The 14,300-nt window shown below is 40.9% G+C and overlaps 1 protein-coding gene across 1 annotated transcript; it reads right to left on the bottom strand.

The window, feature by feature from the left end:
- Positions 1-824: 824 nt before the first annotated feature.
- Positions 825-9,261, bottom strand: lamp5 (lysosomal associated membrane protein family member 5). Its single transcript, XM_041806015.1, has 6 exons — positions 8,778-9,261; positions 8,087-8,265; positions 7,420-7,551; positions 6,911-7,007; positions 6,197-6,385; positions 825-1,840 (listed from the first exon to the last, which is right to left on the bottom strand). Exons 1-6 carry the CDS (start codon positions 8,827-8,829, stop codon positions 1,665-1,667), a joined length of 825 nt encoding a protein of 274 aa, XP_041661949.1. The 5' UTR covers positions 8,830-9,261; the 3' UTR covers positions 825-1,664.
- Between the last annotated feature and the right edge of the window lie 5,039 nt (positions 9,262-14,300).

Here is a 14,300-nt window from a genome sequence, read left to right as displayed (position 1 = left end):
AGTGAATAAAAAAGCATCAGCATAGATTTTGAATATTTAAAAAGTCCCTAGGGGAGACCTTTGGCCCCTAAAGCAAGTGTTTAAATGTTTTAACATCAGGTAAATTGTAGTAAGGCTCATCCTTGTAGAGATATTGAAACCATGAAGTTGTAGATTTCTGTGTATTAAAAGGGACAGAATAAATAAAAATGAATGATTTGTGTTAGAAGAAAAAATATTGCATCAGTAGTGAGAATATACTTTTACATTTAGACGTGGCTTGTTCATGCTGTGATTTATATAGATACAGGAGTCAGTGCTTGATGCTGATGTTTTAAATTGACAGCTTTCATCAAATAGTTAAAAATGAGTGTTAGCAGGTGACACTTCATCAAAAAAAAGAGTCTATTTCTTTGAGATTTCCTTCAAAAAAGTCTGAATGAAATCCTGGATTGAAGGCTTTGACATTGATGACAGAGGATGATGTATGACGTCTGCACTGGAGAAATGAATAGGTGATGTTGACACAAATGCTCTGTTTGTTTTCAATTAGACCGGTTTATACTGCGTTTCCTCTGAAGGCCGAGAGTCAGACGACAAAATCAATACCTCATTCCTCCAGCGTCTCCTCTGACAGGAACATCAGTCACCTGTTTACAGTCCCTCTCTGCTGTTTTCATGAGTCCTAACATTCTTTTATTTGGGTTGCAGGAGTGGTGTGAAGTGTGATGAAGTGATGGATTATAGAAATACACCACCAGGTGTGTAGAGATGATTCCAGGAATTTATTTCACTGAACAGAATACTGCACAAAAGTTGCATCAGCAGAGGTTTATGCATAGACTTAGATTCTGAAAATATGATACACATAGACTTTATTTCATTGAATAACCTCTCTGTATGTTCATCAACACTCTCATATGGCATTCTGATCAATTCTTTAACACAGAATTTTCTCAGATCTTTTAGTATTTCTTTCTTTTTGTACCATTCATCGGCATGGAGAAAAGAATCAAAGCAAAGACAGCAAATCTGAATGCCACTGCACTGCACACACTACAAGACTGCTCCACTGAGAAACACTAGATATGGCTGCATTCAAAAATGAAACAAAAGGGCTCCTGAACGTAAACGAGTATCAAGATCAGCAAGTACAGAATCAACAATAAGAGTGTGAATCATTTAGCAGCAGTTTGAGAGAGAGAAAGAGGAGAAGACAACAAACTGTGGACAGATAACGGCACAAGCTTTGACAATTTCTGGCTTTTCTTCAAATAGAAGATGGATTAAATAATGATCACTGGAAAAATAGACGCACTTCAGACTCAAACGTTGGTCTTCAAATGAAAAAGCAACACCAATCTGAACAAAGATCAACCGTATTGTCATAAAAGCATAAATTCATGTGTTTATTTTCATGACATTTTTCATTGATGCTATGCAGATGTGATTTGATGACATTGAGTTTAGATTGGGCTGTCAGGAGAGTCAGGTTTTTGTGGTTTTACCCTTCAAACTAGGCCTCAAACCGTTCCCATGTTTCCAGCTGTCCTGCAGTAAAGGCGACCCACGCTTCTCTGTCAAGGATTCAGTCCATCTTACAGCACACTCCTCTGGTGTTTCAGGCCCGGGACATCAGGAGAAAGAAGTCTTTACTATTGGTTTAGCTTTGAGGGAGCCGTCTGCTACATGTTTTTGTACATGGAGCGATCTCGGGGGAGCTGCGGCTGGCTCGCAGTCAGCTTCAGGTGGAAGTGGTAGATGGTGAGTGTGATGACGATGATGAGGCCTAAGATGAAGCCTAGGATGAGGGGGAGGGTCTCCTCCAGGCGCTCCCGCTGGTCCGTGATGCATTTATAGGCTGCAGAGAGAAAAATAATGAACACGGTCAGCTGATGAGGGGACTGAGCATGACTGACAACAAAAAAAGGCCTCATATAAGAGTCAGGCAGATTATTTCCTGTTATCAAATTGCAGTCTTTGTTAAAGTCAGTGGACCCAACATTAAAGGTACAGGTGTGAGCAGCAGAATGTGTCAGCGTTGACATAGCTGTAGTTATATTTTAGTGAGGCACTTTATTATCAACATGACACATAGGCAAATATGAACATTTTGCCAGCTGCAAATATCAGCTGCATGCACAAGTTAGTGGAGTCTCAGTGCTGTTAATTTAGGGCAGCTGTGGCATAAACCTTACTTTGTTTAGGGTTAGGGTGGTCTAATTAATTTGTTAAGCACTGTATATATCATGATATCGGCTAAAATAAATGTGTACATATTTTCTATAAATGCTTTTGGATAGGGAAACTCCAAGATCATGTAGCCCTAACATGTTAATCAGTATTTTTCATTATGTGTAATTTTAAAATCCATGTTCATTAAAACAGGAGACATTCTTCTTTGTTTCTCCATTTTCTAAATCCTACAACATATAAATAATTTCAAAATAGCTTTCTGTGTAGCTTAAGTCCAGCCAACAACAAAGTGTGTTTTTACTTTAATGTACATTATTTAAAAAATCCCAACAAATGTTCACCTGTGAGAACCTGAAACCAGTGTTTTTTTCTGCTAAAATGAAAAATAAAAGATTTTAAAAATAGATCCAAATGACTTTTTGCACTGACTAATGCATCAAACTCAATATTGCCAAAGCAAACAAAAAATAGTTGTTAAAGATTTGTTGAACATGCAGAAATGTTTTGTTTCTCTGACACAGTTGAAGGTAAGTTTCTCTGTGGGGTTTTAAAAAAGTATTAAAGCTGGTAAATCAATTCAGCTAAAATGAAGCTTTTAAAAGTATGTTATATATAATAACAGAAACCTAATGCAAGGCATTCCTATAGTCATCATTATTATAGCAAGATTTTTCCCCTTTCTGCCTCTTGGTTTTGTTCCATTTTCCTTTTTTCTTTCACTCTCTCTTTGTCATTTATTACAGGCTTTTCTTAAAGTAGTCCTTTATCTAGATACATCCCACATCCATATACACCGCATTTTTTTTCCAGTGTTTCTCTTCTTGTCTTAATGTATTTATTCAACTTAATCCCAACTCATACTGACAGCCAATACCTTCAACATTCCTATTATTCCACTTAAACAATAAATGCACTCTCACACACACACACACACACACACACACACACAAAAACATAGTCCCTCAACACCCTCAAATTTAAATTGTCATTATGTTATGAGTTCCTGCGTGTCTCTGTCTCGTCTGGTTTCCACCATCTTTATTGTTGGAACAGTGGTGTTGCAAATGTTGTCCCTCACTTGTCAGGTTCTGTTGGTCATCACTCAATAAAACAGAAAAAAAAAGGATTTTTTTTTTATTTTCATATTAAAGAGGTTCCAGTCTGCATGGACATATGGAAATAAAATCCTGAAATTAAAACTCATTCAAGCTGAGCTGTGGCTGATCAGCTGCAACAGTTAAGTGGTCATTAACACAGTAATGCTTTAAAATTAGGAAATAAATAAGGAGAATTTGAAGTTTTTTCAGTATTTGTAAGCTATCCAGTTTTAGCTTTAACTGCAGTGTAAAACTTGTAATTAAGTACCTCTAGATTGTGGTATAACTACTTTTGGGTCACTTAAGCAAACAAAAAACAAACAAAAAACCCACTTAATATTCAGATTCCTCGTGGTATCAGCTGACTCAAAACACTCCAAGAAAGGTTAATTTTCATACTAAAATAAGAAATGCTACCGGCATTTTCTTTTCTTTGCTGTCAGATTCTTGTCCTTCTACCCATGAGTACTGTTGTTCATGTAGCAGGTTAGAAGATAAAGATGCAGTCATAAAATGTATGAAGAGGGTCTTTTAAAAGGTTTTAAAAGTATTACATTTAATGTCAGATTGTCTGTAAATACCCTTTTTTAAGTCATATGAGGTCCTGTTGTCATCATCAGAGTTTTCTAACTTTGATTTTCATAACGCATTTTTAGTTTCTCCCACTCATTTAGGATGAGTGGGACCTGTAAAGAGTAACACAAAACAAAATTATTATTTCTTCACTTCTAGTAAGTTAATTTCAAAAAGAAAATGTTTTTAAAATGCTAAAAAGGGTGTAATCTTTCTGATGTTGGACTACAAAAGGTAATTAAGGTCAGAAATAAACTTCCACCAAAACTTCTGGATGTTTTGGAAAATTCCCCTCAAAACTACAAGAGATTTCCAAAATATAAAAATTCACCCACATTTTCAAGATCAGTGAGAATTCTTGAACTTTTTAAAAAATTCCTTAAAAAAACAAAATCTCCTAAAATATTTTCCAAATATTTCAGTCAAACTTTCTGAAAAGCCTAAAGATTTGAATAAAATTTTAAAACAAAATTTCAAAGCAAATTTCCAAACAATTTCTCAGGAATTTACAATTAGATTCCCCAGCTTTTTCATGGAAAATTTTCGAACAAATTTCGAAAAAATTACAGGAAAATTTAGGCAAATGTAAAAATACATTTTCTCCCCCAAAATTTCCAGTCAAATTCCCAAATATTTACATATTTAATATTTTCCTTAATTTGCCACAAAAATGCCAAAACATTTCAAAGCAAATTTCCCCAAAACTTCATATTAAACACTCCAAAATATAAAAACATAACCTCCCAAATCTTTATGAAAATTCCTGAAAATTTGACAGTAAATTCCACGTCCAATCCCTGAAACTTCAAAGGAAATTCTGGCCAATAATCTGAAAAATTGTAACTGCTGAATTAATTTCTGTCTTGTACAAAAGCCAACATATAAAGTCCTTTTATGAACATGCAGTGTTTCAAGAGGTTGATATGGCTGTTTTTAAAATCCAATGATATTGAGACCTGTTTCAATCAGGGATGCATGATACTGGATTTCTGCTGATGTTCAAAATACAAATATTTACAAATGTCTTTTAGCTGTTACAGAAATATGCATATATATATAGATGTGGTTCAAATTTATGGAATGCAGATGAAAAAAGTAAATGGCCTCTACTGACATAGGTCTGTTGGTCCAGTATAAAACCTCACAAACTTATTCGGATGGTGGATAAATACAGTCGATATATCAGTTGTAAATATCAGCAGAAATGTTCATTACTGCCACTTTTTAAGCTAATCTCTGCTGACACTGATATCATGATATCCTGAGTGTTGACATCATGTTGTTCATCAAGTTACAATACTGCCCAACTAAATCGCCCTATTCACACATGCACAAAACTCCTGAAAACGTCCTGAATTTTTTGGGGTAAGCTGCTTGTGTGAAGCTACATTTTTCACCCAGAATTTATCCTGCAAAATCACTGGTAATATCCCCTCCCTTCCCTTGCAGGAACACTTCCTGCTGTGAGGAACAAGAGTGAACAAACAACTCAGAAAAGTTAGGGGCACAGCTTCTGAAATTCTGTAGAACTTTTAGCAGAGCATGTGTGAAAAAAGCTCCATAAAATTGTGATTCCTTGTTGTGAATCACCTAAAACTGAAGGCAAAATCCTACACACTGTCTAAATTGAACAAATATGTTGCAGCACAGGAATGCTGCACATGTATTTTTAAAAATTAAACCACCGTAAGTGATTGTATTTGCCAGTTTGGACTCATACCTGTTTAAAAAACACTGGAGCTTGCATGTACACTGAGACTAAGTCTCACATAGCCTCTCTTTAAATCTTTCCTGTCCTCAGTTAAAGCTGTTTTAACTCTCACAAATGTCTTTTTAGGTTACAGAGAGAGAAGAAGGAGGACAGCTGAACCCCAGATGTGTGTGTTAGAGAGCTGGACGTGTTTCTCCCTGTGGACGGTAATGCACAGCAGGAGGAGGCAGTGAAGCAAAGCACAGCCTGGTTTACAGCAGCTCACTGCAAATGAGTCTTCCAAGGTGATCGGCTCCAGAGGACGGCAGGTACGCCGAGGATGTCTGTAAAAGCTGCATTCAGGGTGAGAACAGAACCGCGCTCATAAAGTCCTAATGACCCCCACCCTGTCCCCCCTTCTCTCCCACGCTCTGAGCATCTCTTACGTCTTTATTTTATCCCCACCCCCTCTTTTTTTTCTTCTGTTAGCCCGTCTCCCCCTCTGCAGCCCTGTGTGTACTGCAGCAGTAAACTCCCAGAGAGAGAGAGAGAGAGAGTCAAAGCTGATAGATGTAAAGTTGCAGCATCCTCACCCTGTGGATTTCTTATCATCAGTGTGATGAAAATGTTTATTCTCTAAAGATGTGTGTTTTTTTCTTACGTTCACTGAACATGAAGTCGGAGGCGATGTCGAAAGGTTGGATCTGGATGTCATACATGGACACGGTGACACCCTTCTGGTGGTCGCTGGAGATGAGGGTGAGGGTCTGCTGTGCCGTGCACACATAGGAGCGCCCGCCGGGTGTCACCAGGGCTGACAGGCGGTGGGTGCTGGCTGTGTGCTTCCCAGCTGGAGAGAGAGGGAGTCATGAGAGGATAGGGAGAAGACACGAGGACCTCATGATGAAACTATATGTGATTTTCCTTAATTTTGATTTTTTTTTTTTGACGATGAGTTTAATAAACCACACAAAGAAAAGAAATGAACCTTTCATAATAAAATAAAAACAAAACTATTACAATTTAAATTTGTAAATGTTGTTTTGCCTTTATGACACATATAGTGGAAAAGGTCCAAAATAAAAACATCCATCTACCTTTCTGACATTCTGTAAAGATGAAATTTAAAATGATAATAGTGGGTATTAAAATTAAAGCTGCACAGCCATGTATATAATTAATGTGGAAGATCTAAAATCCACAATAATGCCTTTCTAAAGTGTCCAGTGTGGGTGTAAACCTTCCATCCTGTCTGAATCAGTCTGAGGTTTCCAGTGAATGTAAATGTGACATGGATGAGAGGAGGATGGGATCCAAATGTGCTGAGTCGTTCGTTACTGTATATACACAGACACTGGCTCTGCGGGACACTCACGGTTGTATGCGTTGATGAAATGTGATGTCTCAGAGGTGTCGTAGACGAACTGGACCTTGCTAATCTTCCACACCTCGACGCTTTTCTCCCGGAACTCCTGCAACATAGAGAGAGAGAGAGAGAGAGAGAGAGAGAGAGAGAGAGGCATGCGTCAGGATGGGCTTTTCCACTGTACAGAGAGGCCTTAACCCTTAAAAAAGTCCCTTCATGGCTGCTGTTGAAAAACAAGTCTTCATATCAATGAAAGAAGTTCCTTACAGTTAAATTTTTAGCGTTTATCCATAAAAGCTTTACATAACTAATCACCTGTCACTAGGTCTGACGTCAAGGAAATAAGGCCTATTGCGCCAAATAGCTCCAAAAATATGTTTCTAAGTTGACTCTAAATTTGTAAAAAAAAAATGATGTATGGCTTGGTGTTGGTGTCTTTGTTGTTCCCATGAGATGATTCAGTCTTTTTATTGCATCTGAGGATGCATTTTGCACATTAAGCTTTCCGTCTCGCCCACCTTGGAGAAGTAGATGCGCAGAGTGTAGGCTTTGTTCTTCCAGGATATGTGGATCTCTGACTCCGTGCTCGCACATTTCCCCTCGATTTCTGCATTACGGGGCAACATGAACGACGCCTGCTCTGTGATCAGCTACAAGGAGAGAAAAAAAGCGCATGAGAGGATGACAGATGGACTTATCAGGGACCGTGATGGCGCTAAAAATGGCATCTCATTTTTACGCACTAAATTAAAAGTGTAAAAAGAAAAAAATGTTGGCGAGAATGTCAGATCTAAACATAAAACAAGCAGAAATAGATACATTTTTTAAATATAGTTTTGAAAAAAGTTTGATGTAGTAGAATAACGGCTTCAATGCGACGTGACCATTTTACGCACGACTGCACACTGAAAGGGGCTGCGTAAAAATGAGTTTTATCTTCTCAGTGATATTTCTCACTTTTTAAGAAGATCAAAAACAGAATGATTAAAGAAAAGACAAAACCATTTCACATCTTAAACAATTATTCTTGATGAAACAGCATTTTTACGCACAACAGTAAACCTTTAATGTCCCCAACATTCAACAAATCAACACACACTTTAAAATGCTCCAGGCTGTGTGTTTTCTTTTTTGACTCTTTTATATGCATCCACATGTATCAAATTGCGCGAGGGGATTCCTTACGTCTATCCCGTTGAGCGCGAGCACGTCATATGGCACGAGGAATTTCACGGCAAACTCCACCATCAGGCATGTCGTGCCATTCTCCCGGACCGCGAAGATGGCTTTGTCCGGGTTGGTAGAGAGACCGGACAGGTTCTCCCCCTCCTGCTCCGCCAGCACCACGGACAGCGCGAGCACAGCTGAGCACAGAGAAGAGCACAGTGTGAAGGGAGGGGGTGGGGGGGGGGGGCGTCATGTCAGGAGGGGGGAGCAGCAGATGGGGCACACACTCACGCTCACACACTCACAGGAAAACATGCAGAATCAGCAGAATCGTAATGTTTAGTGGAATGCCCCCACACATCTTCAGGCTGCTGTTGATCACCTCTGCCTGCTCACGGCAAAGTCAAAATCAGGTGAAAACACCGGAGAGTGAAATCTGCAGCATCAGGGGAGCAACAGCACGCGCCTGGCTGCAGAGTGAGCAGCGGTAGGAAGTGACGAAGTTCAACTCTGATCATGTTTGAAACACTTTATGGATGAATATGAGGAGGGAATAACCGGTAAACATATGAACATGGACATGCTGAAGTCGCGCCTAAACATGAGAAGGGGGATTGTGGTCGTGCACGCGCACACGTGCACGTGCACTCACACACTCACTGCAGTAGGGAGTCACGACACCTGCACACATCAACACTCAGTGACTTACCACACAGCAGAAGTCTGGCGCTCTCCGTGGTGCTGAAGCCGAGTCGTCCCATCGCTCCGAGCTTCCCCAGCGCTGCAACAAACGGGGCTGAGTGACTGGGCAGCCGGTGCTGAACCCACGGAGAGAAAGGAGAGAAAGAAAGGCAGAGAGGGGGGGCGGGAGCAGAGAGAGAGAGAGAGAGAGAGAGAGGAGGGATGCCTCCACTCAGAGCTCAGAAGTCACGCTCAGATCATCGTGAATGCAGCAAAAAATGTGTCCAGGTCGGACGTGAGATCCGGTTGAGGAGCTGCTCGGAGGAGTTAGGATCTGTCCACACCGACCTCCCTCTGCTAGGTAGACAGCTTTAAACCCGTGACAGCTGCAGCACTGAGCTCCTCCTGCGCATTATGAACAAGATGAATAAAAGTCCATCACCTGAGTTAGTCTCCTGGAGAGAAGGAGCAGGCAGGCAGCCTCAGCCTTATCCCCGCATTGCTGTGGTCTCCATCTCTGTGTGGCAGTTGCAGGTTGGGCTCAAATGATGAATGTCTGGAGGAAAACGCCAACGACAACCCCTCCCTCCCCTCCCTCCTACTTCCTCCTTCCTCTGACAAACTCAAATCCTGCAAGGTTGCAGCTGAGTTCGTGAGAGTGGAAATCATTCGGTTTTACGCACGTGGAAATTAAAAAAGCGTTTAAAAACCGAGTAAAAGTAAACTTATAGCATTCCCTTTTATCTATTAAGTTTTTATAAATCTTATTTTAGGAGTGATTTAAAAATGGAAACATTTAACCGCTTTTCCTCACTTTTACGCGCATGCTGTACATTTAAGCCAACTAGAAATCTCATAACATGTAACCCTTGTGAAAACGTTTTCTACAACTGTACATATTGGATACGCGGTGATATCCCCCCCCCCCCCCCCCACACACTCACACACATCCACATAAACCAGATCTCGCTCATTTATTTTATTCACTTTTAGCCACCAACAAAGTCGTCTACCTCTGCTTACACAGGCGTGAATGATATTAACAAAGAAAGATTTTCCTACAGCAGCAGTGAATAATTTGAGCCGATAATTTATTTACTGCCCTCACCCCCCACCTTCCATTTAACCCCCACCCCTCTAAAAGGAGTGGCAAAATATGCTGAACACCATTTACTCTGGAACTAGAAGTTGACTTCCTCCCAGTGCTGATTTTCACTCTGTAGATGCTGCAGTACCCAACTGGCTGCTACTGGCTTTTATGCACGCACTTTACGCAAAGATAACTTCGATTTGTTGTAGTTTTTGCTGCTTTTCAGACTTGGTTGAAGCACTTTTGGATTGTTTTGTGTTCCTTCATCCCTTGATCGTGTCAGAATTTAACCTTGCAGAGATTTCTTTGAGGGGCAGTATCTACATCACTGTGCTGCTTCACTTAAGCCGAGGAGAGATGGAAGCTGATGGATGCTCTCTTTATTTACAGAGATGGCAGCTGAGAGCGATTCCATTTTTTGGCGGGAATCTGAAAGTGCAGCAGATTTGCTTTAACTGAATACTTAAAGTAACATGATAGTTTGGAGAACTAACGCTTTTTACGCATGACGCACGGATTTTTTTTAACAGCTTGGCTTTCTGAAGTGAAAGTCAAACTCGCACTTAACGGAGCTGATGCTGTCTATGCTCGGTTTACCGCCCACCTTTGGATGTTTCATCATCTGTGGAAAAGTTTCCGATCGAGGCATCCGCCCCGAAGTAAACACCAGATTCTCAGCCAACTCCTTCTCATCCCTTTTAAACTCAGGGGAGGTGAATCTGCGTAAAAGTTTGCTGCTTAGCACAGAGAAAGTCGTGGTCGCACTTTGGAGAGGGTCAACCGTGCGCGGGGAAGCTTCACGCCTTCTCACAGTTCTGGATTTACGCAAAGGCGCCAGTGCGCGCTCTGGAGGTGTGGGGCTGAGGATGCTGGTTGGCAGACTGCATCTTTTCTGGTAATAGCTCTCGTGAAATTTTCTCATACCGAAGTCTGAGACTTCGGATCTATCAGTCTCTGGCTCATTCTGACTCGTGTCAACAAGAGTAGGGGTCAGTAAGACACCCAGAGCAGAGTTTCTGTTTGGTCGGGGCGAGAAGAATACAGATTTTTGAGCCTCACAGCTCTGGATCGGTGGAGAGGGGGTCAGCTTTTCTGCGTCTCTCTGATTAGAATTAGGAGAGTGGTTGAAAGACCGTGGAGGGGGTTTAGGAGTGAGGACTCCGGAGAAGACCAGCTCCTGTGGAGGTGAACAGAAGTTTTCATCCTCTCTTTCAGTCTCCTCTATGGAGTCAATCGAAGGCAGCCTGATCTGCTTTATCTTAGGTCGCTGCTGCCTGGCGCATTTTTGAGCCAGTTGACAATTTGTATGATTACACGTTTGGAGAACCTCCAGGCTGCTCACCAAATGTGCAAGTTTCTTCTCAAACTTTTCATTCACATCCTCAGACCTAAAGGCTCTTCCCCCAGCCTCAGATTTGTTGCTGGAGCTGTGAGTCAGCGCAGAGAAGCACTCTGTGTGGCCGAGGAACTTGGCCACGTCCACAGCAGAGTTTCCAGCTTTATTCTGCCTGTCTATCTGAAGACCCAGCCTCTTGAAAGCTCTCACTAGAAACCTCACCACAGCAGTGTGACCTGCTGCTGCTGCGTGCATGAGCGCCGTGTTTCCCCATCTGTCTGCGATCTCCGGGTCAGCGTTGTTCCGGACCAGGATCTTCACAGCATCCAGACAGCCTCTCTCACACGCGTAACTGAGCGCGGTGCGTCCGTCTGCGTCCTGACAATTAACACTGGCTCCTCTCTGCAGGAGGAGCTCCAAAAACTTACATCTGTTTAGACGATTAGGCAGCAGGATGGAGGAGATGAGGGGAGTCTGGGAGCCTTCTGTTTTAGAGTCCACGATCTGTCCATCCAGCGCGTCTAAGACAAACCTGGCCAGGTGAACTTTATCTTTGGACATCGCTTCCAGGAGGATCTTTGTGCCTGTTTGTCCATCAGACTTCATGTGAGCTCTCAGCATGATTGTAAAAACTTCACAAACTTCTCAGAGGAAGTATATTGGAGAGATGTCCCTCAGGGGAAAGCTGACCAGACAAACCCATTGCGTCTGTTCTTATAGTGAGGGGGAAGCCTCTGGGTTGCCAGGCAATGCACACATAATCAGCACCTTTTGTTCGTCTTTGTAATGGAAATACACCGATTATAATGACAATCAAGAGCTGCAGCGCTGTCTGTGTCCAGGAGATGAAGCATTAATTCAAGCTGCACTTGTTGAATGTGGGTAGAGAGCTGTGGGTTTTGTTTGAGGAATAAGGTGAGGAGGTGCGGACAATGATCTGCAGATACAGTGAACACACTGACACATTTTCTCTGCAAAAGATGCATTTTCAAAGAGGTATACTGTGTAGAGCTGTTCAGGTAACAATCATGACCCAGACTTCAAAGAAACACAACAGAGCCAGTTTTTATGTCCCGTTTTCCACCTTGTTTTATTGGTACACATACTATAAAACAGTATTAAAGGAGCTGGATAACAACAGTATTTTCATTGCTTGAAGTTCAACAATACAATATAAATACAAAAACACGCACAGAATGGTTTGTTGACGAGCTACAGTTCAAATAGAAAACAAAGAGGAGATACAGTAGAAACCAGGAAATCAAATCAGTGACGTTGCTCTGCAAAAATAATCTGCTTTTTGACAAACTAGAGAGCCAAAGGTTACATGAAATCACACAACAGAAACATTCAACTAGTGCAAAAAAGCCTCTAACAAACATAATATCTTACCTACACATCATATCTAATATATATAATATATATATTCATTTATTTATTTATATATATCTTCATATAAATAACCCCTTAATTTGGCATTTTATCATTCATAAAATAATTCCTAACAGACACTGAGTGGCACATTTGAAAGCAATGGAATAAAATTTAAAAGCACTTTTACTCGTTTTATCTCTGCACTAGATATGTGGTGAGAGCTTCAGACTGTGTTGTGTGGTGCAGTAAGGGCAGACCGGAAAAAAACAAACAAACAAACAAAAAGAACAAACCAGAAAACCCAGTGGTTGATAAATGTCTTTCCCCAACATCCAGCAGACCCACTCCATCCCCTGAGCCCTTGTATGACAGAACACAATTGGTCAAAAAGTAAATTAAACTACATACATTCCAGTATATACAAACACATCCCGTCTACCCTTTACGTGTGTTACAGCAGAATATAACAGAAAAAAAAAGAGTTTAAAAAGGCCAAAGGTACCTAGGGGTGCTTCGTCCCCATGTTATTGTGTTTTTCAACCATCATTGGTGAGTGTAAGTCGTTTAGGTAGATCTTCGTCAGTGTTTTGCCGTGCAGTGTTAACGCCTGGCATGATCATTCGTGCAAAAACATGACAGGACCCACACATTACTTCTTATTTCCTTTTCTGTAGAGGCTCTTTGTTAAGCTGTCTCAGTGGATGTGTGTACAATAATGCTTCTTCAAACCCTCTGTAGTCCCATGAACACTTCAGGCCAGGGCTGCTTCATAAATCTGAATCCCCAGTGAAGAAGACCCAGGATTCAAATTCTGCACTGCAAAATAGTTATGTAAGTTCTATTCCAAATCACTGCATTACACTTAATATGGGCTACATTTACCTACCAGATAAACATTGCATTTTGAGATATCACAATCCAAATATAAGGCCTGAATCTCAGTAGCATGTATGAAAGGCTGCCAGTATAGCTAGCAAGATTAGCTTAAAAGGTAGCTTTGCTGCCTTTTTCCACCCTTCAAAACTGCCAATCTAAATGAAATGTCTTTGCTGTGCTTTGGTCAAATCTAACATAGATAAGGAACTAGAGGAAGTTTTTGACCCTGTATAAACCAGCTCTAAACAGCCTTTCTCAAAAGGCTCGGCTTTGGTGTGTATCTCTTTGAATGCTAAAGAACTCCCCTTCCTCATACAGGGCGTACAAACACGAGTACAGCTATGTGCCTCTGTGGCTATGGGCAGGGATACCAAGTGAGAATAAAGGTAGGCAGATAAAAAATAAAGAAATTGTTTGGTTAATTTCTAAATATGCACCGACCGTGATTGTGAGATAGATGTTTTAAATAATTTAGCTGATTGCCAATGATTCTTCATTTCTTTTTTGGTGCAAGTTTCCCACCTTGCCAAAATTTTCTTTCATGTTTGACCATGAAAACAAATCAAAATGGTCGAACAAGCTACGTTTCTACCTGATTTAAATGCTTTTCGTTAAATCAGTAGTTTGGCATGCCAAATGGCAGCATTAGACTGATGCACCTCAGCAGCTAAACATGCTACAGCACCAAAAAGACTTTAAGATATTTTCTCCCTCTCTCATTCCTGACTTTTTTTTCACACCAAGGGTGGCACAACTAATTAGTTATGAGGTTCAGGGGGCAATTACTTTTCAGACAGGGCCAGAGAGGTTTGGATCCCCCCCCCCCCCCCCTTAAAAAATTAAACAATCATTCAAACACTGCATTTTCTATTTAC

This window comes from Cheilinus undulatus, linkage group 14, assembly GCF_018320785.1.
Source record: "Cheilinus undulatus linkage group 14, ASM1832078v1, whole genome shotgun sequence".
NCBI classification, from domain to species: domain Eukaryota; kingdom Metazoa; phylum Chordata; class Actinopteri; order Labriformes; family Labridae; genus Cheilinus; species Cheilinus undulatus.
The sequence above is the reverse complement of the archived record's forward strand: the minus strand, read 5'-3'. Positions and strand labels throughout refer to the sequence as shown.